The 24,485-nt window shown below is 44.6% G+C and overlaps 1 protein-coding gene across 27 annotated transcripts in view; it reads left to right on the top strand.

The window, feature by feature from the left end:
* The window catches only part of PHACTR1 (phosphatase and actin regulator 1), a 549,201-nt gene that overhangs the window by 455,228 nt on the left and 69,488 nt on the right, over positions 1–24,485 (top strand). For all 27 annotated transcript variants that reach the window (XM_055570606.1, XM_055570602.1, XM_055570604.1 and 24 more), the window contains one exon: positions 24,129–24,296. In XM_055570606.1, coding sequence (XP_055426581.1) covers positions 24,129–24,296 — 168 coding nt within the window. The remainder of the gene's footprint in view (positions 1–24,128; positions 24,297–24,485) is intronic.

Raw genomic sequence — 24,485 nt, forward strand, 5'->3', positions numbered from 1 at the left:
GTGTGTGTTTCCCAGAGTAGGATTTCGTTCTCTGCATTGCTTTGTCAGAGTCTGAATGTGTAGAAGTCCAGACACTTCTGGAGAGATCAGAGAATGGAGCTGACAGCGCTGAAGTGATTGGTGTTGTCGCGAAGGTGAACCCTCCCTTTTTCTCAGCTTTGGAATCAAACCACGGGATGCTAAGAAAAGTGATGGGGCCCCAGGAATGGTGTCAGTACTGGGGGTGAGCCTGTTGGTGTCTGAACACACACAGCTGGGGTGAATTTAATTGCTTCAGTTCTTTCAGGCACCAGGGATTCCCAAGACAAATGTTAAAAATCCACAAGCGTCTAGAATATCCTGAAGAGCTTTTTTTGGGCAGTCCATCTCCCAGCATTAGGAGAATCAAAGTGGAGAAAATGATAAAATATAAATGCACACGTAAGAGATTTCAAACGATAATATTTACAATGATTACAAATGCTCTGTGAATGCGTCCACAAGCGTTCGCCAGTGATTTATCACGTGTCTTTTGCTGGTTGAACTACTGCCTTTAGAGACAGAGGTACACAGTGGTTTACATAGCATATTTACTAGTCATCACCAGCCCCCCGCCAACCCTTCTCCTTCCTCTCCACCCTTCCCCTCATCACCCTTCACTTAAAGCTTTACGAGAAACGTTGTTTAGTCTCTGTGCTGTGTGCTTAGTCGCTCAGTCGTGTCTGACTCTTTGCGACTGCATGGACTGATGCCCAGCAGGTCCCTCTGTGGGATTTCCTAGGCAAGAATACTGGAGTAGGTTGCTGTTTCCTTCTCCTGGGTATCCTCCCCACCCAGGAATCAAACCTGCATCTCCCGCATTGGCAAGTAGATTCTTTACCTCTGAGCCACCAGGGAAGTCCTTTAGGAGAAATGACAAACTCTTATTCCAGCTTTTTTACGGTCGTCCATACTCTTCAGGTCTTACTGTTAGACGCCAGCGTTGTTTGTTGGGCCACATTATTAAATCACACGCTCTCCTTTAAAGATCCACCCTAATCATCACAGCGATCTTGTAATTCTGACAGTTCACACATTTTCGTAGGTCTTCTGCGTGCTGAGTTGGTGTCCTGACACCAAAAGGCAGGTGTGTTTCTAACCTGGGTGTTTTTCTCTCATTCTGCTGTCCTCAGTGAGTTGGTCCTTATTCCTTTGGTACAACTCACCTCATTCACCCCTGTCATGGAGCATCCTGACGGCACTTTTAAAGTATTTTTAGAATACTTTGCCACTCTGAAATGCTGCAAGTCGTAAGGGCCTTGTATGTAATAATAAGATCTCCTAGGCAACAATTAGAGTGAAAAATCTGTGTCAATTTAGAGTGTTCTAAAACTAATGAAATAAAACCCCGTCTATTTTTAACACATTTTAAAGTTCAGTCTTTATTATTAGCTAAATCTAAGGGTTTTTAAAAGTGAATCTGAATTAGTAAAGTTTATTGAATAAAACTAAGTTGTTATATATCATGAATATATTGGAAAGGCCTCTGGAATATTTTCAGTCAGGCAAACCAGGAGTTCAAGTGTACCCTATCAACAATCATACCCACACCCCCAAACACACACATGATCTTCCCACGTATATTTTACTAAATACACAAGAAATCTGCACCACCGCTCACTGGTAGGGTGTGAAGTTGTATTATTTCATGTTTCCTGGATTAGTTGGTGCCTCAGATGGTAAAGAATCTGCCTGCAGTGCAGAAGACCCAGGTTCAATCCCTGGGTCAGGACAATCCCCTGGCATAGGAAATGGCAACCCACTCTAGTATATTTGCCTGGATAATTCCATGGACAGAAAAGCCTGACAGGCTACCATCCATGGGGTAGCAAAGAGTTGGACTTGACTGAGTGACTAATTCTTCATTAATTATCATAGCCTTCTGGCACCTCCTGGGTGAGCCATGCTAGCCTTCTACTCTGAGCAAGCCATGCCAAGAGATAGTTTCTTTGGCTGATTAGGCTCTCCAGAGAAAAAGAATCCATAACTTTGTCACTTTTATCCTATGTCTTACTTTGTTATTGTTCAGTCGCTCAGTCATGTCCAACTCTTTGCAACCCCATGGACTGCAGCACTCCAGCCTTCCCTGTCCTTCACTATCTCCAGGAGTTTGCTCAAACTCATGTCCGTAGAGTTGGTGATGCTATCTAACCATCTCATCCTCTGTTACCCTCTTGTTTTGCCCTCAGTCTTTCCCAACATCAGGGTCTTTTCCAATGAGTTGGCTCTTTGCATCAGGTGGCCAAAGTATTGGAGCTTCAGCATCAGTCTTTGCAATGAATATTCAGGGTTGATTTCCTTTAGGATTGATTGGTTTGATCTCCTTGCAGTCCAAGGGACTCTCAAGAGTCTTCTCCAGTAGCACAATTTGAAAACATCAAATCTTCAGTGCACAGCCTTCTTTAAGGTCCCCCAAACCCACCCTTTTGTTGATCTTAACTTTCCCTCTTTCATCTCAAACTCCTTTCTCCACATTCCCTCCCCAGTGAAGATGAGAAGTGTCTGACTACAGGTCTGGTATTCCACAGTCAGCATCCAAAGGCTAATATTGTCAGCAATAAAGCCTGTTCAATCCAGTTCAGTGATCCTTCCCTCCGTTGTTCCTGCAACCTTTATGTCTCTCCCTGGAAAACTTCAGGAATCCTCTAAAGGAGAGAATACATTTTATTATAGTCTTTATAATTTCCATTATGCTTAATAACTGCTGCTGCTGCTGCTAAGTCGCTTCAGTCGTGTCCGACTCTGTGCAACCCCATAGACAGCAGCCCACCAGGCTCCCCCGTCCCTGGGATTCTCCAGGCAAGAACACTGGAGTAGTTTGCCATTTCCTTCTCCAGTGCATGAAAGTGAAAAGTGAAAGTGAAGTCGCTCAGTCATGTCCAACTCTCAGCAACCCCATGGACTGCAGCCTACCAGGCTCCTCCATCCATGGGATTTTCCAAGCGAGAGTACTGGAGTGGGTTGCCATTGCCTTCTCCTGCTTAATAACTGAGTTAGGGTAAATATTGCCTGAATAACTTCCTGACTTAATCAAGGAAACCATAGACCATTAGAGAAGACCCTGATGCTGGGAAAGATGTAAGGCGGGAGGAGAAGGGGACGACAGAGGATGAGATGGTTGGATGGCATCACTGACTCAAAGGACATGAGTCTGAGTGAACTCCAGGAGTTGGTGATGGACATGGAGGCCTGGCATGCTGCAGTCCATGGGGTCGCAAAGAGTCGGACACAACTGAGCGACTGAACTGAACTGAGACCATTAGAGCAAAAGGCCCACTTTATAGAGGAAGAAATGGGGGGTGCATTGAGTCTGGGGGCTGCCAGCCCACACTAGGAGCTGCCCCAGAATTAGGAGCTGAGGCCTGTTTGAGGTCATCTCATGGCACACGTTCAGTCACTGGCTGTGGAGAAAAGGACCGGTCTGGCCCCCATCTGTCATCACAACTTCCGGTTTCATTTTTGTCTTTGCGCTTATCAGTGTCTGCTTTTTTCCGTTCGGTGGTTGACTGGCCTTCTTCACTGGCACGTAAACTCCAGGAGAACATGGACCTCATAGGCTTGCTGCCAGACCTCCCGAGCCTCAGATAGAGAAGCTTGAGACAGGCTTACTCACCAGAATACTTACTGTTTGGACAATGCGAAGGAGAGAAGTAAAATTGCCAAGTAAATTGTATTTACTGTAGATTTTTCTGATAAAAGTGTTATTTTTCTTTTTTTTTTGTCACTGTAGATATTAATCACATGACCTTTTATTGTGTTTCATCAGCTGTTAGGAATGTGAGTCCTGAAATCATTGCTTGGATTCAGTTCTAGTTCCACTTCCCAAGAGCTGTGCAACTTTAGTCAACTTGCTGAACGTCTCTGGTGCTTCTGTCTCTGTATTTGAAAGTGTGGATGATAATATAATGTGGATGACATGAGATCACATATCTGCATTAGATTGTCAAAGCTGCCATAACAAAATAACCAGAGGCTGGGTAACTTACACAAGAGAAATGCGTTTCCCCATGGTTTTGGAGGCTGGAAGTCCAGGATCCAGGTGCCAGCAGGGCTGGTTTCTGGTGTGCCCGACTGTCAGCTTGCAGATGGCTGCCAGCTCCCTGTGACCTCACGTGGTCTTTCTTCTGTGCGTGCACAGTCCTGGCGTGCCTTCCTCTTTTCACAAGAAAATCAGTCCTGTTGGACCAAGGCCCATTCTTCGGACCTCATTTAACCTCATTACTTCCTTAAAAGCCTCATCTCCAAATACAGTCCCATTGGATGTTTGGGCTTCACATGTAAATGTGGACCGTCGGCGGGGACGGATGCAGTTCCATCTGTAACAACGTGCAGAGTGCACTGGCGGCTGTCATTCCATAAATCCTTGAGAAATTGTTAACCTCTATTGGTAATAATCTCATCGTCATCACCCTTTGTATTTTTTGATACCCTTGACATGCCTCTTCCTAGCTCAGGCCCCCTTCAGTGTTACGAAGGGACATCGTTGTCCCCTTTTATGTTCAGGAATCTTCAGCCCCCTTCACGACTGTCTTACCATGTGGGTAGCCGAGAACCCAGGCCCTCGATGTCTGATTCATTGCCTTCTCATCCTTCCCCTTTCGTCCTCTTAGCCTCTAAACACGTCGTTTGCTTGTCATCAGCCTTCCCTTTCCTACAGCATCACTCAGCGGCTGTGTCTGAGAGCCTAGGGAGTAGGACAGACAAACTTTGATTGCCACAACCTGAGTGAACAGCAAGGGGCCAAGAGCCTCTCATCCTTTTCCAAGTTGTTCGTTTCAGAGATTAATTTCATAGATGTTCAGCCGTCCTTCCTCGTCGCCTGGCTGGTCAGTCCTCATTTGGCACTGCCTCCTGTGTTAGCACCTGGGTCTGGTCATCTGGCAGCAAAGCGCTGTCCACCAGAGATTCAGTCCCCGACAGCTGCCCAGTGGTTTGAAGTGACTGCCAGCACGTCTGCCAGGGCCGGCCTGGGTTCACGCTGCAGTTACATTGTTTTGGATATGATATTGGATGGCAACCCACTCCAGTATTCTTGCCTGGAGAATCCCAGGGACAGGGGAGCCTGGTGGGCTGCTGTCTATGGGGTCGCACAGAGTTGGACACAACTGAAGCGACTTAGCAGCAGCAGCAGCATTGCTAATGCGGAAAGCGGTTTGTCTTTAGTAGCTGAGCTTGTCTCTTCCAACTCTTTGTTATTGATTTTGCTTAATAACACCTTACTTGTCTATAGAAAGTGTAAAGATAAACTGTGAGAAGTGCACCTGTTTGGGCAGAGGGAACTCAGAATTACTGAGGTTTTGTTATGGCTTCCCTGGTGGCTCAGATGGTTAAGAATCCGCCTGCAATGCAGAAGACCCAGGTCTATCCCTGGATCAGGAAGATCTCCTGGAAAAGGGAATAGCAGTCCAGTCCAGTATTCTTGCCTGGAGAATTCCATGGATAGAGGAGCCTAGCAGGGGATCCATGAGGTCACAAAGAATTGAACACAACTGAGCAACTAACACTTTGGATTATTCTGACAGTTCTCCTAGAAATTCCTTATCTTATTCTTGCTTGGTTTAGTCACTAAATCGTGTCTGACTATTGCGACCCCATGGACTGCAGCCCACCAGGCTCCTCTGTCCATAGGATTTTCCAGGCAAGAATACTGGAGTGTTCTTTTTATACTGCATATATAATACTGGAGTATATTTTTCTTAGCAGGTTAAAATCCCAAGTAAAAGTAAATAAAGTAAATGTCCTTCAGTCGTGTCCGACTCTTTGCGACCCCATGGACTATAGCCTCCGTCCATGGGATTTTCCAGGCAAGAATACTGGAGTGGGTTGCCATTTCCTTCTCCAGGAGATCTTCCCAACCCAGGGATCAAACCCAGGTTTCATCTCCCGCGTTGTAGGCAGATGCTTTACCGTCTGAGCCACTGGGGAAGTCTAAAATTCCAAACTGGTCACTAAATTTAAGTCAGGCAAAATGAGAGCTTGGATTGAAGAGCAGAGATTTTCTCAATATCTATAGAAACTAGCTCAGGAATCCTTCATTTAATGGAATGCAGGTGTGACGAGCAGGAGCTACTGGATGGCTCATATTTTTTATTCGTTTCCCTATCGAATCATGGAAGTATAGAGTTCAGAAGCAAGTTTAGATGAAACTTTAAAAATGAAAAAAGTGTTTGATTTCTGGATTTATCAAGGCCATATAAAAAATGCAGCAAACTTTGAAAACTATGAAGAAAATTTTAAACTGTTTAATCATGATGAAGAAGGAACATAAAATGTTAAATGCTTTTTCCTCCATTTCCCACATTTCTCACAATATGGATATAGCAATTTTGTGAAAAGCGCAACATAAACATTGCAGTGAACCATTATCAATCTGAGGAATAAAAATGTGAAACCAACTAATGATGGAAAATAACCTGTCATTTTGTAGACAGCTTATTTTTAACTATTCGCCAATTTTGTAATCTATTTTTTTTTTTGAATGAGAACTTAAGGGTTCTCCTAGACTCCTAGAACGTTCATTCATTCAGAAAATTGGTACTGACTCCCCACTCTGAGCCAGGTGGTCAGGTATCAAGCTATAGTGATAACCAAAAGAGTAAAACCCTCACCTTCTTAGTTTACATTCTTCCAAAGGCATCAGGAAATAATTAAATAAGCATATGATAAAGAATCTGATGCTGTGAGGGATTGGGGGCAGGAGGAGAAGGGGACAACAGAGGATGAGATGGCTGGATGGCATCACCGACTCAATGGACGTGAGTCTGGGTGAACTCCAGGAGTTGGTGATGGACAGGGAGGCCTGGAGTGCTGCAATTCATGGGTTTGCAAAGAGTTGGACACGACTGAGCGACTGAACTGAACTGAACTGATGATACATTGTCAAGGAGTGATGAATACTATGAAGGCAAACAAAGCAGTAGTGTAAGGAGATAAACTCAGGGTGGGGCATGATTTTATATAAACGCAATCATGGAGGCCCTCTGGAGGAGGTGATGTTTTACACAGAGACCTAAATGCCGTGCAACAGGAGCATTGGTCCTACTACTAACTCTAAACAACGTGTAACCGAATTCTTGAGCCCTTAAGTTGTCTTGGTATGTTCATTAAAGCCTCTGGGCTGCATTTGCTTCTCTCTGTAAATCCAAACATGTCATGCCCTACTCAGAGAAGTTCCAGGTTTCTCTAGCAGCCTCCCAAACCCTCTGTGATCTGCCCTCCAGCCCCTAAGTTTGCTTCAGTTCCTGGGGTACCTCCTTATAACTTCCTCTTGTGACATCTCGCCTGCTTCCAGCCCCTGGCACTGGCATTGGCTGCGCTGTCTTCCCAGCACTCTCTTCCCCGAGACATCCATCCACGTGGTTCACTGCTCTTTTAATTCTTGGCTCAGATGCCACCTTCTCAACGAACCTTCCTTGGAAGCTCTGGATTTTAAATTGTCGCCTCCTCCCATAGGTCCATAGTCCCCTGAGCTTGCGCCACTGTGTTCTTTCTTTCTTTCTCTCTTTTTTTCCTTCTGTCTGTTATCACCTGCAGTCTATAAATTACATATATATTGTGTTAGCCTTTTCCTCATCGGTCTCTCCACACTGAAATGTGAGCTCCACCAGGCAGGACAGGATCTCGGTCTGATTTGTTCATGGACCTTATAGGCATCCTGCTGCCCGCAGCAGTGCTGGGACGTAGTCAGTGCTCGGTACATGTTTACTGAAAAGAACAACAAATGCCAGCTTGAGACTGTCTGCATATATATGTGACTTGGTCTGTTCACCTGTGTTGGCAAAATCCAGAGCCCTAGAGCTCTGATCCCCCTTGATATTCATTGGAAGGACTGATGTTGAAGCTGAAACTCCAATACCTTGGCCACCTGATGCGAAGAACTGACTCATTTGAAAAGGCCCTGATGCTGGGAAAGATGGAAGGAGGGAGGAGAAGGGGACGACAGAGAATGAGATGGTTGGATGGTATCACTGACTCGGTGGACCTGAGTTTGGGTAAACTCCAGGAGTTGGTGATGGACAGGGAGCCCTGGAGTACTGCAGTCCATGGGGTTGCAAAGAGTTGGACACGACTGAACTGAACTGATGATACATGAAACTTTATTGCCAATTATTTAAATAGGAAACACTATCTTGGGTGTATATTCATATATAGAAAGAAAGTGTTAGTCTCTCAGTCGTGTCTGATTATCTGATTCTTTGTGACCATGGGATTCTGTAGGCAAGAATACTGGTTTGGGTTGCCATGCCCTCCTCCAGGGGATCTTCCCCACCCAGGGATCCAACTGAAGTCTCCTGCATTGCAGGCTGATTCTTTATCATCTGAGCTACCAAGGAAGCTCCTAGATTCATATATATGGATGCCAAACACTCTACATACAAATAGTGCCTTCTAAATGTTACGGAGAAGAATATCCTGAAAACAGTGAGTTGTTTGGCCATTAGTAAAATAGCGCTGATTTTTCTCAGACTTAGCAAGGATCTCATGAGGTCACCTGGCCTGGCCTCTGTTGTTTTTCTAATGTGGAAATGAAGCAGCTGTGGCCCAGTGAGGTTACAGCCTTGCCTAAGGGCTCACAGCCAGTGAATGTAGACTCTGAAAAACTCTACTAAGACCTTCTGTCCTTCGTTTGGAATTTATGTTGTTGTTGTTATTTAGTACTAAGTCATGTCCAACTCTTTGCAACCCGATGGACTATAGCCCACCAGGCTCCTCTGTCTCTGGGATTTCCCAAGCAAGAATTCTGGAATGGATCACCATTTCCTTCTCCAGGAGACCTTCCCAACCCCAGAGATCGAACCTGCATCTCCTGCATTGGCAGGCGGATTCATTACCACTGAGCCTCTTGGGAAGCACTTGGAATTTATAGGAACACACACAAAACTTTGTAATATATTACTTACTGGTTATCAGAGGATACTGATAAATACTGCTCCTAGTGGTTATTGCAGATGATCTCTACAAATAAGCATGCTGCTGTATATAAAGAACATTCAGGATAACAGTGGCAAATGTTCTGTATTTTTCAACCCTGGGTTTTGCGATGAAACCTCACTTCTATCACAGTCCTGTCACATGCTTCGTAATGGGTGAGTGTGTTTCACTCACGAAATCAGTGAGTTAGTATCACTGATCAGGAGGGGAGGAGGGGGAAAGAAGACCCTCTCTCTCCACGAAATGACATACTCTTATCCCCGTATATTACATGCATCCAGTCCCCAAACAGGAGCAGGGAGCTGGGATGTGCGGCTGTGTGCAAGGATGGAGTTGAGGCCGATGCAGTCAGTCCCTGGTCACTAGGCGACCGCTCGCTACAGTCACACCAAGACCTGGGGGAGGAGATACATAATCCCACCAGCGCAGAAAGAAGGTTGGGATGCGGTGTAGGGGGAGTAGTGACCATGTGCCAATGAGAGTCTTCCCTTTCCCCCTGTGTGCTGGGAATTAGCGATAACATTTCACGGCACATAATAAAGTGCATTGAGGTGCTTTTTTTCCCTTCATCGAGTTGGAGCAACATTTTGGAAGGTGTTATTTTTAATTATCAACACAAACAGAACCTCCTTAAAATGGATGACTCTTTTATGCGGAGTCTATATTTTTCCCCCAACTCTCAGACATTCATGACAAAAAAGCCTGGTATTTAAATGAAAAGGTCGTTGTCTTTTAAAAATAAAAATAACAATTCTCTCCTGTATCAGAGGAGACGGATTCGTCAGCTTGCGCCTTTTAAGTCTTGTTGTCTCTCTGGCGTCCCAGGTGCATAGACTTATAAAGCCGTGAGGTTTATGGGAAGGAGTGCTTTTCACAGCCTTTCCGAGGCACTGGTATTTTGTCAATTTTTAGCTGTTTCTGATGTCTCACCTAGAAATGGCATCTTCTGGAAGCTGTGATTTGGAGTAACTGTGTGAAAATGAAAAGAATGTTTACTTTGGCCTCAGTGACATAAAATCATTTATGTAGCACCTTGGCACCTAATGCAGTGGATAGCCCCAGTGGGGTAAGTGGAAAGCAGATTAAATGGTAAAGAATGAAGAGAAATTGTGCTCTAGATTCTCCTTCAGATATCACTGTTCTTTCGGGAAATCACTATCCCAAGTGAAAAAAAATTAATAAAGTAGTTTTTATTATAGCTGTGAGCAGACGTTCCCCAGCAAGTGGATTCATCTCTTGTGTGTTTGTTGAATGAATGCTTGTTATGTTGAAGGCATCATTCTGGGTGTCATGAATACCAGGAGGGGCAAGTGAGCTCCCCTAACTGATAGAACTTATAGTCCCAGAATGAGTTCAGGTGCTTAATGGATGCAACGAGGAAAGTACAAGATGTTTCGGGGGTGGGGTGTCTTGGACGCATTATCCAGGCCTGGAGACTCAGGGATAGCATCTTGGAAGGCATGGTGTCTTCGAGGCAACCTGAAGGATGGTGAGGATTGTCATGGAGAAGGTGGGATGGGTTGGGGGAGTGTTCTAAGTAGAGGGACCCACACATGGGGAGGCACAGGTTGGGGATAATGCAAGAGAGAGCATGTCTGTATGATCGGGAGAGTTGGGGCAGAGCTTACAGGCAGGAAAATGATGTTAGCTGTTTGTTCTTTGTCCCAAGAGCAGTAAGGAGTTCTGGAAGGGTTTTCTGCATGATCGGATATGCAGCCTCATCACTGTGCCTACAGGGGAGAAGGACTTGGAGGGAGACCAAGGCATGAGTCAGGGAGTCCAGCTAGTGGACTGTCGCTGGGATTTGGATGATGTGATGGCAGGTGGGCAGGAATGAGGGTGGTAAGAATGCGAGAGAGGGGAGGAGAGGATGGAGAATTACAGGAGATGGAGTCAGGAGGGCCCGTGACAGCTTAGCTTTGGGCAGTGAAGGCACGGCCAACACTCAGCACTCTGGCTTGGAGGCTTGGTGGACAGGGATGAAGGGCAGGTGCCTGTCTGCTAAGCTGGGAGCGGAAGAGAAGCAAGTATAGAGAAGGGAATATCATGATGGTTTGACCACACTGAGTGTGAGATATCCAGATGTCTAAGCAGAGTGCTCACTGTACAGATTTGAAACTCAAGAGGGAGAGCTGGGTTGGAGATGGCAGGTTTGGAATTGTCCATGGATACATGGTCATGAAAACATGTGGATTGATGGTATTTCTCCGAGAAGATGTAGCATGAGAAAGTAAGCGTCCCTGATAGAAAACCCCTCGGTACTGCAGCACTGAGCGATCTGGAAGTTAAAACAAAATGATCTGGGAATAAGAAAGCACTCAAGAACTAAGAAGTGGACAGGAACATAGGAAGTAAGCCAGAAATGTGTAGCATTATGGCAGCCAAGAGACAGTGGTTCAGATCAGGGAGAAAAATGATTCCAAAGCATCAATTACAGACACATCACATAAGGCATGTCCTTTTGCTTATTTTTACGCTATTAATTGTAGGCTCTTTAGCTCCCTGTGAAACCAGTGTGCAGTCATCAGGGTGTAAGTTAACATGGCTCTTAAGAACTAATGGTTCTTAAACCATAAGTTTCTTAAGGTTTCAGAAAACAAAAAACTTAATTCAAGGAGGCTAAACTAGTAAGAAAATTTAGGCCAAAGATCTTCCTGTGTTTTATCCTCTAAACTATCCCACATGCCTTTTGAGCAATGCTTGGCGTTTGTCAGTGCTCATTGACTATTTATTGCATAAATGAGTGAGTGAGTGAATGAATGAATTCCACATCATAAAATCCAGTGGTGGCGCAGCACCAGGACTTGTTAGTTCAATAACTCGGTATCCTGGCAAAAGGAAGCCATCCTCAGGCTCTCAGCCCTCATGCTAACAAGGTGGCTGCAGCAGGTCCAGCATTACATGCAGGCGCAACGTCCAGAGGGGAGGGACAAGCCTGTTTCCCTTCTTGGTGTTGCTTTCTAAGAGCAAGAAAACCTTGCCCCAGAGGTTCTCCAGAATTCCTCTCATTTCTCATTGACCAGAATTCTTAAGAGATAACTACTCACCTTTTCCCCTAATTTTGACAGATGTTTCCGGCTGCTACCTAGTATAAGTTATCCTTGGAAGACCCACCACAATACCGCCCTTCCAACTGCCTATCTTAGACCCCACCAATGAAGCCAGGGCAGGGCACAGTACCCTGGGCATGACGAGCATCCCTGCCCACTTTTGATGCCTGATCATGTCTCAGCCGCTGACCTGCACTTGTAATGAGGAGACAAGTCAAACTCTGGAAGGTAACAGCTAATAGAAGGGACGCTAGTCACACTTAGAAAAGCTTTCCTGACTTCATACATTTGCCTAGGATTCATGTAGAGTTAGGTCGGTGGAGCACTGAAGCCTTAGGTGAAAGTGTTAGTCGCATCTGACTCTTTGCCACCCTATGGACTGTAGCCCACCAGGCAATTCATAGAATTCTTCAGGCAACAGTACTCGAGTGGGCAGCCATTCCCTTCTCTAGGGGATCTTCCCGACTCAGGGATCAAACCTGGGTCTCCTGCGTTGCAGGTGTATTGAAGCCTTAAACGCCACACAGATATCTGTAAAACAACCACATTCTCCTCAGATCCCTAAGTGCTGGTCCCAGCTCCCTCATCTTCTGTCTGTAGAAGGTACAGGGCAGCTTCTTATCTCCCTAGACTCTGCTTTCTGCTTCAGTGAACCCCCAGGATCCTAGTTGGCTCCAGCCAGCAAAGCCATGCTTGCCTTCCATCCTCTCTCATCGTTCCCAGCCTCCAGCCTGCTCGCTTGAAGATAGTCTGTTACCAAGCAGCTGGTCCTCCTGGAGGCTCTGGGAACCCCCCCTGGATGTGTACTCTTCAACTCCATTCTGCCCTTGCTTGTCCTCCCAGAGGGTTGCTGGAGGATCAGGGGACGTAATCCAGTTTGGGCTTTACGGCCTTTTCTGCCCAGAGAAAGCGCTCAGTAAATGTCAGCGAGGGTCTCCACCAGACATGTGACCTGGACTTCTCTGCTGTTCTTTGATGCCTGTCTCCCTTTCCCGGTTCCCCTTCACCCAAATCTAGACTGTCTGCTTCCACCCAGAAGAGCTGAGATTCTTTCAGGAGGCTTTAGGACTCCTCCACAGGCCATGCCCACTTCTGGACCTATGTCTTGCTGCTGTCTGGGTCCCACCATCCACACGTGCCCCAGAGATATCTTTCTTCCCTGTGCCTCTTCCTTCCTACCACTGCAGCTTCTTTAAAGCAAATATCCACTGAACTGGCCATTTGTTGTGATATGGACCAGGTTAGCAAAGCCATCTGTCTGAATCTCCCAGTTCCAGTAATGGGTTCATTTTTGCATATTCATTAGGCTTCCCTGGTGGCTCAGATGGTAAAGCATTTGCCTACAATGCGGGAGACCAGGGTTCGATCCCTGGGTCGGGAAGATCCTCTGGAGAAGGAAATGGCAACCACTCCAGTACGCTTGCCTGGAAAATCCCGTGGACGGAGGAGCCTGGAAGGCTACAGTCTATGGGGTCGCAAAGAGTCGGACACAACTGAGCGACTTCACCTCACTCCACTAGGCCCGTTATTGTGAGTTTTAAGTCTATTTCGAGCGGGGCTGTCCAGTAGAATTTTCAGCGATAACAGGAACGTTCCGTCATCTTTGCCAGCCAGCATTGCAGCCATCAGCCACGTGTGGTCATCAAGCACCTCCGATGTGGTTAGGCTGACCGAGGAACTGCATTTTAGGTTTTATTTAGTTTTAACTAACTTAAACCATAACCATATGTTGGAGAGCAGCTCAGCTAGAGAAATAGAACTGCTTAAATTTTGCAATGACAAGTCCCTATGACTTTCCTTCTCTAGCCATTAAAGATTTTTTTAAAAATCTTGGATTCTCTATTAACTGTGAAGGGCCCACCACACAGCAATATATGATTCTGTGAGAGTTCCACTCTTGTGTAATAGCATAGGAGAGAAACTGTGTCATCCTATTCATTTTATATTCGGTCTCTGCCCCAGTTGCATTTTTGATATCAGAATGCCTAGGAATAGCAAGATAGTAAATCCTCTTTCTGCTGCAGACCTTGGAGTCAAGAGTCATTATCTGGAAATAGTGGTCAGAGCCATCGTACCTCATCAGGATAGATGATGTAAAGAACCGATGGGCTCGGGTATAAAGACTGCTGAGGAGGCATAACTGTACCCAGGCAGATGAAAGAAACACCTCTGGGAGACAGACACCACGGTTTGATACGAGGAGGTGTTTGCGATGAGGAAGCCACCAAGAAGCCATGTGAGCTGTGGTTTGCTGACTGTGCGGTCCAGTAAAAGGCAGAAAACGCTGATAAATCCATCAGGGAACAGCAACAGGGAAGTGCAACTGAAACAAGCTACGTGCTTGTTTTAGTCAACGCCACTTTTGTGATAGGAAGTCACTGCAACTCACACACTGCAGGGTTTTCGGCAAAGTCCTCTGTACAAGACAGGAAATATTAAATCCAGAACAATAGCAGCTATTTTTTTAAAAAGTAAGGTGATTCTCCAAGCAGGAAAACATGTACCATTCCATTCTGTGTTTAAAGTCATCCAGTCTCAGTATCACGGAATCAGTTAGATTCTGAGATTGAAATCCATCTTGCTTAGGTTTCAAGCTATTAGGGTCGAAAGGATTCTGTGAGTTACCGAGATGCCTGTGTCAGATGCAAAGAAACCTCATGCCTCTTGCACATTTGTTCTTCCATATAAACTAGTCTGAATAATCCAGAGACTTCTGGCCGCAGATAGACACGAAAGATAAACTAGAAGAATCTCTGACATGTGGATTCCAAAAATATAGGTTTAGTGATCCTATAAAGTCCTGCGATGTCCGCTTACAATTCTGGTGGCATATAGATACTTTTAGACACACGATCACCCACTGACAATGACTTTTCTTCACTGGAAAAGAAAATGTACCAGACATGAGAGAGAGAGACACACACACACAGTGTAGTTTTAGTTTTTGTGAGTAAGACTCTCAGTTTGTCTTTTTCAATGCCCGCGATTCAAAAACATTAGGTATTGTGAGTAAATCTGCAGTGTTAATAGAAATGTATTGCTTTCGATATATGTTTAAAATTCTACACGATGATATCTGTAGCACCATTTAGTTTAATGACTTCAACTCCTTGAATTCAAGCAAACCCTAATGACCATGGAGCCATTTCCAGCTTAGATTGAGAGCTTTTCATCTTTCAGTGAAATCCTTAGAGCTGCGGTTGCTGGCACATCACTTGGCTGACAATGAGAGCAGCCAGTGGCTTTGAGGACAGCGATTTAGAAGATTACTGGGATTAATAGAAGCTTTTCAAAGCTGTCTATATTGTTGTGGAAATGACACCTATGTGGGTTACTAAACAGTGGCAAGGCAATGGCACCCCACTCCACTCCTCTTGCCTGGAAAATCCCATGGATGGAGGAGCCTGGTGGGTCCTCCATGGGTCCATGGAGTCGCGAAAAGTCGGACACGACTAGCGACTTCACTTTCACTTTTCACTGCCGTGCATTGGAGGAAATGGCAACCCACTCCAGTGTTCTTGCCTGGAGAATCCCAGGGACGGGGGAGCCTGGTGGGCTGCCATCTATGGGGTCGCACAGAGTCGGACACGACTGAAGCGACTTGGCGGCAGCAGCAGCAGTGCCCCCTTAGTGGATGAACTTTTTTTCTACTCTAATGGAGAAAGTGTATCAATGTCAAGAAAGAAAAAAGACATCAGATGAAGTCCTCGTTTCATAGCTCCCCATCACCAGTGACGCTTGTTGGGAAAACACCTTCGGCTCTATGGGGTCCCCATCAGCCACTCAGCGGAGATGCCCTTTTTGGTCAAAGGACATGTATCGAAAGCTACAGCAGCAGCTCTGTCTCAAAGGAAAAAAACAATTATCAAATACTTGCAGTAGAGCTCTTCTTCCATGTCTTCATAAAGATGATTGTTTGCTTTAACATAGGTGGCTGCACTTTTTGCTCTAATTATAGCTGTTGGCGATTGCCAGTAAATTAAAACGCGTTTGAATTTTCATAGGTCTGCATGTGCGAATTCTACACATTGCGTTACGGACGGGGATGCAGCGTAACTAACACTTCCTAATGTTTTGAGTCTAAAATTCTCACAGGGTGCTTCACATACATAATCATTTTTCCTTCTACTGGAAGCATCAACGTAACCGTGATTTCATGACATTCATTGTTCTCTATTGCACGTCTTTTATTCGGAATTTGCATCCTAGCAATGCGGTAACTGGAAAAGGGGTAAAAAGTTGGGCTCAGAGAAAATAGCTATTCAAGAAACCTGAGGAGTAAGGAGGGGGTTTTCCCCTGCCAACAAAAATTATTAGGTTTTCATTTAACTGAACAAGGCAGCATGCCAGTGTTTGTTATATTTTTTTGTACATGTAAGCATCTCCATTGGGAAAAAAAAAAATAATGACCATTAAGCTCTACTCATAGAGAAGGCAATGGCACCCCACTCCAGTACTCTTGCTTGGAAAATCCCATGGACCAAGAAGCCTGGTGGGCTGCAGTCCTTGGGGTCGCGAAGAGTTGGACATGACTGAGCGACTTCCCTTTCACTTCTCACTTTCCTGCATTGGAGAAGGAAATGGCAACCCTCTCCAGTGTTCTTGCCTTGAGAATCCCAGGGACGGGGGAGCCTGGTGGGCTGCCGTCTATGGGGTCGCGCAGAGTCGGACAAGACTGAAGCGACTTAGCAGCAGCAGCAGCAGCAAGCTCTACTCATATCATACCAAGCTCACTTTAGCACTTTGCAGCGTGCCTGCGTATTTCCTCTCGAGGGCATTGTAAGCAACCCGTGCCTCTCATTCTTTGTTCCTGCTTTTGCACTTGACTTTGCTTCAAGCACACGGTTAGGGGTCAACGTCACCCTCAGGGTCATTTCACTTGCATTTCTTTCGTTCCCAGCCAGGCTGTGCATTTCACAAGGAGCACCTGGAACTGAATTTTTATTTATTTGTACAAATACTCCGCATACTTGGAATAGCCATTCTTTTATAGCTATGTGTGGTTCATATTTCCCCATCATGTTGGTTTTTCTCCCTTATACTGGTTGTACAGTGTTTTATTTTGCAAATTAAAAACCTAAAAGTTTATGAATAAGTTAATACATTTCTGGCTTCCTTCTTATGCACCCTAAATAAATAAATATGTCTGTGAGTATGTATATATGTCAATCACCCTAAAACCAGAGGGTATCTTAAAGCAAAAAAAACAACAACAACAAAATTTTTTGAATATTGTCGCATAGGTGACCTCTGGTTATAGGTAGATGTCATTCCTAAATAAACTATATTAGAACAAAAATATATATTTTTAAAACATCTTTCAAGCCAACTCTCTGGAACACAGCTTTTATATATTGGGTTAGCCACAGAGTTCATCCCAGTTTCTCGTACCATCTTATGGGAAAACCCAAATGAACTTTTTGACCAACCAGTAGATTGTACTCTTAGAACATTAAGAAAAATTTTATGCAAGACAAGAGGTGAATCTCCATCTGTTCCGAACATATATCTACTCCCTTCCTTCACCTCTCATTTTTCTTCTGTTTCTCAGGGCTTAACTTCTCACGCTTCTTTTCCTCATCTTTCACCCCAGCTCGTGTACACCAAATTCCTCCCTGTCTGCATTTCTGCACCCCGTCTTGCCTCACTCTTTCCATAGGGGATGTCTGTTTCCTCCTCAGCATTTAGCACAATGCCTGGCCTGTGGCAGGAGGGGCAGGGCAGAATATGGTTCAGCTCCAGGCCTTTGGAGGCAGCCGCCCTAACAGTCATTTCTCCAGGTATCCTAAGGAGCCAACAGCAGATCTGTTTGTGAGGCTCGGTGGGTGTGACCCCACATTGTTCACGATAGGATCTCAGCAGGTGTTGGTCAGTCAAATGAATTCATTCACTCTTCACCTCTCCTTTGGGAGAAGGCAATGGCACCCCACTCCAGTACTCTTGCCTGGAAAATCCCATGGACGGAGGAGCCTGGTGGGCTGCAGTCCATGGGGTCGCTAAGAGTCAGACATGACTGAGCTACTTCACTTTCACTTTTCACTTTGATGCATTGGAGAAGGAAATGGCAACCCACTCCAGTGTTCTTGCCTGGAGAATCCCAGGGACGGGGGAGCCTGGTGGGCTGCCATCTATGGGGTCGCACAGAGTCGGACACGACTGAAGCGACTTAGCAGCAGCAGCAGCACCTCTCCCTTCACTCTCCTTAACTTGATGTAAGCCTGACTTATCAGCATCTTCAATTCTTGTGCCTCACAAGGAAGAGAAGACAGTGACTGGCCAGGTCTCCCTCTCAATCCATTGCTTTCTACGTCTCACCATTTGTCGTGACTCCAACTTGCACTCTCTTCTGCATTCTTTTCTCTTCGCTTCTGTGACCGGATGCTCCCGTTAGGCATGTCTGCACCTGGCTCATCTTTTACTTTTCTTCCCCACCCTGGTGCTCTCTCCAGTCCCATCGCCCTTCGTGACAAGTTCATAATCCATGGTTAGACCACGCAACCTCCTGCTTTCTCTTTGAGATTTAAACCAACCGCCTCTGTTCCGTGTTAGCCCCATGAACGACATTTCCTGCCCTAAACCTCATCATGAAAAGGCACTGTTGCTATTCTGGGTTCTCTTGCTTGTCCAATTCCTTCCCTCCAGTCCAGTAGTTCTCAAAGTGTGGAACCCTGACCAGCAAAAGCAGCTTTGGCATCACCCAAGAATTTATTAGACACGCGTGTTCTCAGTTCCACGCCAAACCTCCTGGGTCAGAGACTCTGGGAGTGAGGCCCTGTCATCTGTGTTTTAACTGCCCGCCAGGAAATTGTGATGCCCATGAAAGTTTGAGAACCACTGCCTTAGCCTGTCTCATCTCCTCCTGCCTTCTGCCTTCCTCCTTTCCACACTTTACTAATTCTAGTAGGAAATGTCTTAATACCTGGAGATAATTGTACCATTTTGAAAATTACAGTATGTGAAACATCAAAATGATTTCCAATACTCAATGAGCTTTTGCTCGTTATAGTAACAAGAGACTGTGCAATGAAAGATCAGAAGGAGACATTCAGGAAGCAATTCCACTTACCATTGTATCAAAAAGAGCAAATACCTAAGAAACTGTGATGATCTTGATAGATGAAAGTAGAAATATTCCATAAGACTCACTTTATTCAGGAGAGTTAAATTCTTCCTGGGAGGGAAAACAGTTTTTTCTAATGATGCTTATTTTAAAAATGCTAGTAATGTGCTGTGGAGAAGGCAATGGCGCCCCACTCCAGTACTCTTGCCTGGAAAATCCCATGGACGGAGGAGCCTGGTGGGCTGCAGTCCATGGAGTCGCACAGAGTCGGACACGACTGAGCGACTTCATTTTCACTTTTCACTTTCATGCATTGGAGAAGGAAATGGCACCCCACTCCAGTGTTCTTGCCTGGAGAATCCCAGGGACGGGGGAGCCTGCTGCACTGCCGTCTCTGGGGTCGCACAGAGTCAGACATGAGTGAAGCGACTTAGCAGCAGCAGCAGTAATGTGCTGATAACAGAACTGGTAAATAGTAAAAAGACATGGAGAGCCTAAACAGTCTTCAGAGATACAAGCTATTATGTATAAGATGTATAGACAACAGGGTCCTACTGTATAACAGCACAGGGAACTATATTCAGTATTCTGTGCTAAGCCATAATGGAAAAGAATATGAAAAAGGAATGTGTGTGTATATATACCTGTGTATGTGTATATATACATATGTGTGTATATACACATACGTGTGTATATATCCACGCATATATGTGTATATATGCACATGTCCATGTATATTATATATAATAACTGAATCGCTTTACAGTAGAAATTAATACAACCTTGTGAATCAACTATTCATCAATAAATTAGTCTTTAGATGAATCAAACTTGAAGTTACTAAGCATTAGGCATTCCCAGCTAATTCCTCATAGCTTGATGATGAGAACATTGAGTTCATTACGTTCATGCTTCTACCTTTTGTGTACATTTGAAAACATAAGAATTTTAAAAATAACAATTACTTTAACAGCAGCATCTTTTTAATCCCCATATTATATGAATCCAAATCAGATTTTATTTTTGTCATCATCTATCTTAGTCATAAGTGATATCAATAATGAATGTGTACTTATTGCATGGTTTTAATTTATTTCTACCAGATGTGTGCATATATATGTAGGTAAGTAGGTATGTCGATAGCTAAAACATGGTTATCAATGTTAATATTGAAGAAATGACCAAAAGCCCAGAAATCTGCTGCTGTGTAAATTGACAAACCCTATAGAAAAATGACTTAACGATGTCCAGGTCTGTGTCAGTAGACATTAAAATATTAATACACATAAATGTCTTTATCGGACTCTTTTCTAAAGGGGGAGAATTCTAATTGCAGAGAAGGTTTTATACCAGAAGGTAATTGTCAGAGATTTCTGTTTTCATAATAGCATGCTGCTGCTGCTGCTGCTAAATCGCTTCGGTCGTATCTGACTCTGTGCGACCCCACAGACGGCAGCCCACCAGGCCCCACCGTCCCTGGGATTCTCCAGGCAAGAACACTGGAGTGGGTTGCCATTTCCTTCTCCAATGCATGAAAGAGAAAAGTGAATAAAGTGAAGTCGCTCAGTCGTGTCCGACTCCCAGCGACCCCATGGACTGCAGCCTACCAGGCTCCTCCGTCCATGGGATTTTCCAGGCAAGAGTACAGCATAAAACATTTGAAATCCCTTTGTGACCAACCACAGAGAGATAATCATTAAGATGATAACTATGCAAATTATAATGCTTATAAAATTTTTAAAAAAACAAGACGAAATAAAATTTGATACACACAACTACGTATGGAAAAAGAACTTTTCTGTTAGGGTAGAAATATGATTCGTGTCATATTTCTCCTTTTTTCTAATTTCGTTTTTTAATGAGATGTGTGTTTAGGAGTTGCAGTGGTGGAATTCACCAGATTGTTTCCTCTCCCAAATGATTTGGGCCTTTGTGATTTAGCAAAGATACTTTTTAATCCGTAGGGAGCTAAATTTTTTGAGAGTTGATTTGTCCCAAGAGGAGTGAGCAATACTGCTTCCCCGTAACCACCAAGACCTCTAGCGCTCCTGCTGTGGTGTCTTTTCTTCCCCTTAATGTTGCATCTGCAGTTCTTAGACCTAAGTAGTCTAAGTAGCTAAAATATGTAGCGATCATTCCATCACATCTTTGCCCCAAAGAAGCAAAATATGGCAACAACCCTGAAACCCCTCCTCCTCTGGCTGTTTTAAGCCAGTACTTTTACTATACTGCTGCTGCTGCTGCTAAGTCGCTTCAGTCGTGTCCGACTCTGTGCGACCCCGTAGACGGCAGCCCACCAGGCTCCCCCGTCCCTGGGATTCTCCAGGCAAGGACACTGGAGTGGGTTGCCATTTCCCTCTCCAGTGCATGAAAGTGAAAGGTGAAAGTGAGGTCGCTCAGTCGTGTCCGACTCTTCGCGACCCCATGGACTGCAGCCTAGCAGGCTCCTCCGTCCATGGGATTTTCCAGGTAAGAGTACTGGAGTGGGGTGCCAGAACATCCAAAATCAGAATGGTTTCCCAGAGATGCAGTAAACCTGACGGCAGTGCGATCATTATCCCACCACCTGGGAACCCGAGGCAGAGGTGCTTCCCATGTTGTCGGTTTGAACAAGACGAAGTAAAGGACCCGGGACTGTCCATTACGGGATGGTGCTGCGTTAACGCTCACAATCTCGGCTCTTCCCATCCTGGGTACTCTCAGTTCAGCTGAGTGTTTCCCAAGTAGCCTTGGCCTGGCAGTCTGCTCTGCTCTTAGGAATGAGACGTCATAGCCATATTGTTAATCACGATTATAGTGACTACTGCTTCCATTTGAGACATATAAAAAGGCCACGTGAGGGGCTTTCCTGGCCATCTAGGGGCTAAGACTCCGCACTTCCACTGCACACGGCATGGGTTCCATCCCTGGTTGGGGAACTAACATCGCACACGCTAAGCAGCATGACCAACAGCAAACAAAAGCCCAATTAAAAAAAATTTTTAAGGCCAAGTGAAAAGAAAGAAAAAATAAACCCACAGTCTTCAAAAATTAGTGCTTTAAATTATCTGCTTCAAATGACTTTTTGGTGTACATTATATTTTTTTTTTCTATGTGTATAAAATTTCAGGTCAAATATCCTAAGTCCTTGAACCATATGCTACCTAAAGCCTGTCAGTTTATAAATTGCTCTGTTGAGCATGTGTTTCATCAGGCCAGTTCTAAATGAGGAGGAAAGGGGGTAGGTAGAGGAATCTTTTGCTGCCGTATCATCATTGTGTAGAAAATTAAAGCCTTGGGAGGAACACAGCAAAAGGAAAAGCTTGTTTATCCATGATTAACCATGGAGCCATTTCACTGTTGTATTTCTTCAAGTAAATCATCTATCTTCTCGTTGTAAGGCAGGTAATTGCTTTGCTGGTTTCTGTGTTTCTGCCCAAACATAACTTAGAGCCTTTCATCTGGATATTTATTCATCTGGCTGGAACAGCTTTCAGTCCTCTTTAAAAATTAATTTGACTTTAATGTCTAGCTATCTAGGACTCCCCTGGGCTAGGAGGAAATCACACCCAGGGAGTTTTGATTTGACAAACGGCCGTTGTGTAGGAGACTTTGATCCTCCACCGTGGTGTTAACTGACTGCTCCTTGTCTTGCTGAGCTTTGACAAGATCAAAGTGTACACCCTGCCCGGCAGAATCACTGATGGGCCCCAGGAGAATCCTGGCACCTCCCAGCGACTCTGGGCTGCTGCAGCCTTGCAGCTGGAGCTCAGAGACCCCTAAACGTGTCTACTTGGAGACATTGGATGTGGGCAGAGGTGCCGAGAAGACAGGGTGAGTCTTTCCTAATGCCTTGACGTCCCAGGTCCCCATGCTTGTTGAGCGCTTGAAGCCTTTGGCTCCCAGAAGTAGGAATTCTGACCTCGTTTTCCATCTCTGAGTCCTGCTCAGTGTTTCCAGGTTTTCAAAAATTATGAAGAAAATTTGATTTTTATTTTTGTTTAAAGAACAAATATAAAACATGGTATATTATGATTTTTTTAGCACTTTTAAAATGTTAAAACTTTTGTAAATGTTTTTAAATTTTTAATTAAAGTATAGTTGATTAACAATATTGTGTAAGTTTCAGGTATATAGCACAGATACTCAGTTATACATATATATGTGTGTGTGTGTGTGTATACTCTTTTTCAGATTCTTTTCCCTTATAGTTTACTGCAAAAATATAGTTGCCTGTGCTATACTGTAGGTTCTTTTTTGTTATTTACATATTTTATATATAGTAGAATGTATATGTTAATACTAACCTCCTAATGTATTCCTCCCTGCTCCCTTTCTCCTTTGGTAACGATAAGTTTGCATTCTATGTCTGTGAGTCTCTGTTTTATTAAAAAAAAAAAAGTTCATTCATATCTTTTTCTTTTTAATTCCACATAAGCAATATCATATGATACTTGTCTTTCCCAGTCTGGCTCACTGAACTAGTGTGATGATTTCTAGGGTTTTTTTCTAGGTTCACGTTGCTGTGTCTGGCATTCCCGCATTCTTTTTTATGGCTGAGTAATATTCCATATGGGCTTCCTGGTGGTTCAGACAGTAAAGAATCTGTCTGTAATGCAGGAGATCTGGGTTCAATCCCTGGGTTGGGAAGATACCCTAGAGAAGGGAACAATTACCCACTCCAGTATTCTGGCCTGGAAAATTCCATGGACAGAGGAGTCTGGCAGGCTACAGTTCATGGAGTTGCAAAGAGTCAGACATGACTGAGTGACTTTTCACTTTCACAATATTCCATATATATGTATATACACATACATACATACATACACACACACAGCACATCTTTTTTATCCATTCATCTGTCGATGATTAGAAAGATGGAGAGAAAACAGGCACATTACTGAAGATCATTGGAAATAGTTTCCCTGATGGTTAGATGCCTTAAAAGCAAAATAACAAGTGCAGACTTTGTGTCTGGTCTTGATGAAGATTGTTCAAAAGCATCCAGACTCGGGTAGCAGGCTATAAATGTCACTCTTTCCTGCAAGGCAGGCGTATCTAACTCTGCGGTCTCTTTCTCGCTCCAACAGATGGGGAGCTCTCCATATCAAATGAAGATGACTCCCTGGAAAACGGGCAGTCCCTGAGCTCCAGCCAGCTGTCTCTGCCTGCCCTGTCCGAAATGGAGCCAGTCCCGATGCCCAGGGATCCCTGCTCATATGAGGTGCTCCAGCCTGCTGACATCATGGATGGGACAGGTAATGCCCCCTGACAGACATTGAATTGGTCCCCAGCATGCGGTGTGGCGGGCCTTCAGCCTGGATGGACTTGGGCTTCTGTTCTGAAGCCCCCTGAACATAAGGATCTCCTGGAAATGAGGATGGAAGTGACCAGTTTAGTATCAGGTTGGTCATGAAAGTTCCTTTGGGTTTTTCCATAAAACGTTA

Source organism: Bubalus kerabau, chromosome 3 (genome assembly GCF_029407905.1).
Source record: "Bubalus kerabau isolate K-KA32 ecotype Philippines breed swamp buffalo chromosome 3, PCC_UOA_SB_1v2, whole genome shotgun sequence".
NCBI lineage: Eukaryota > Metazoa > Chordata > Mammalia > Artiodactyla > Bovidae > Bubalus > Bubalus kerabau.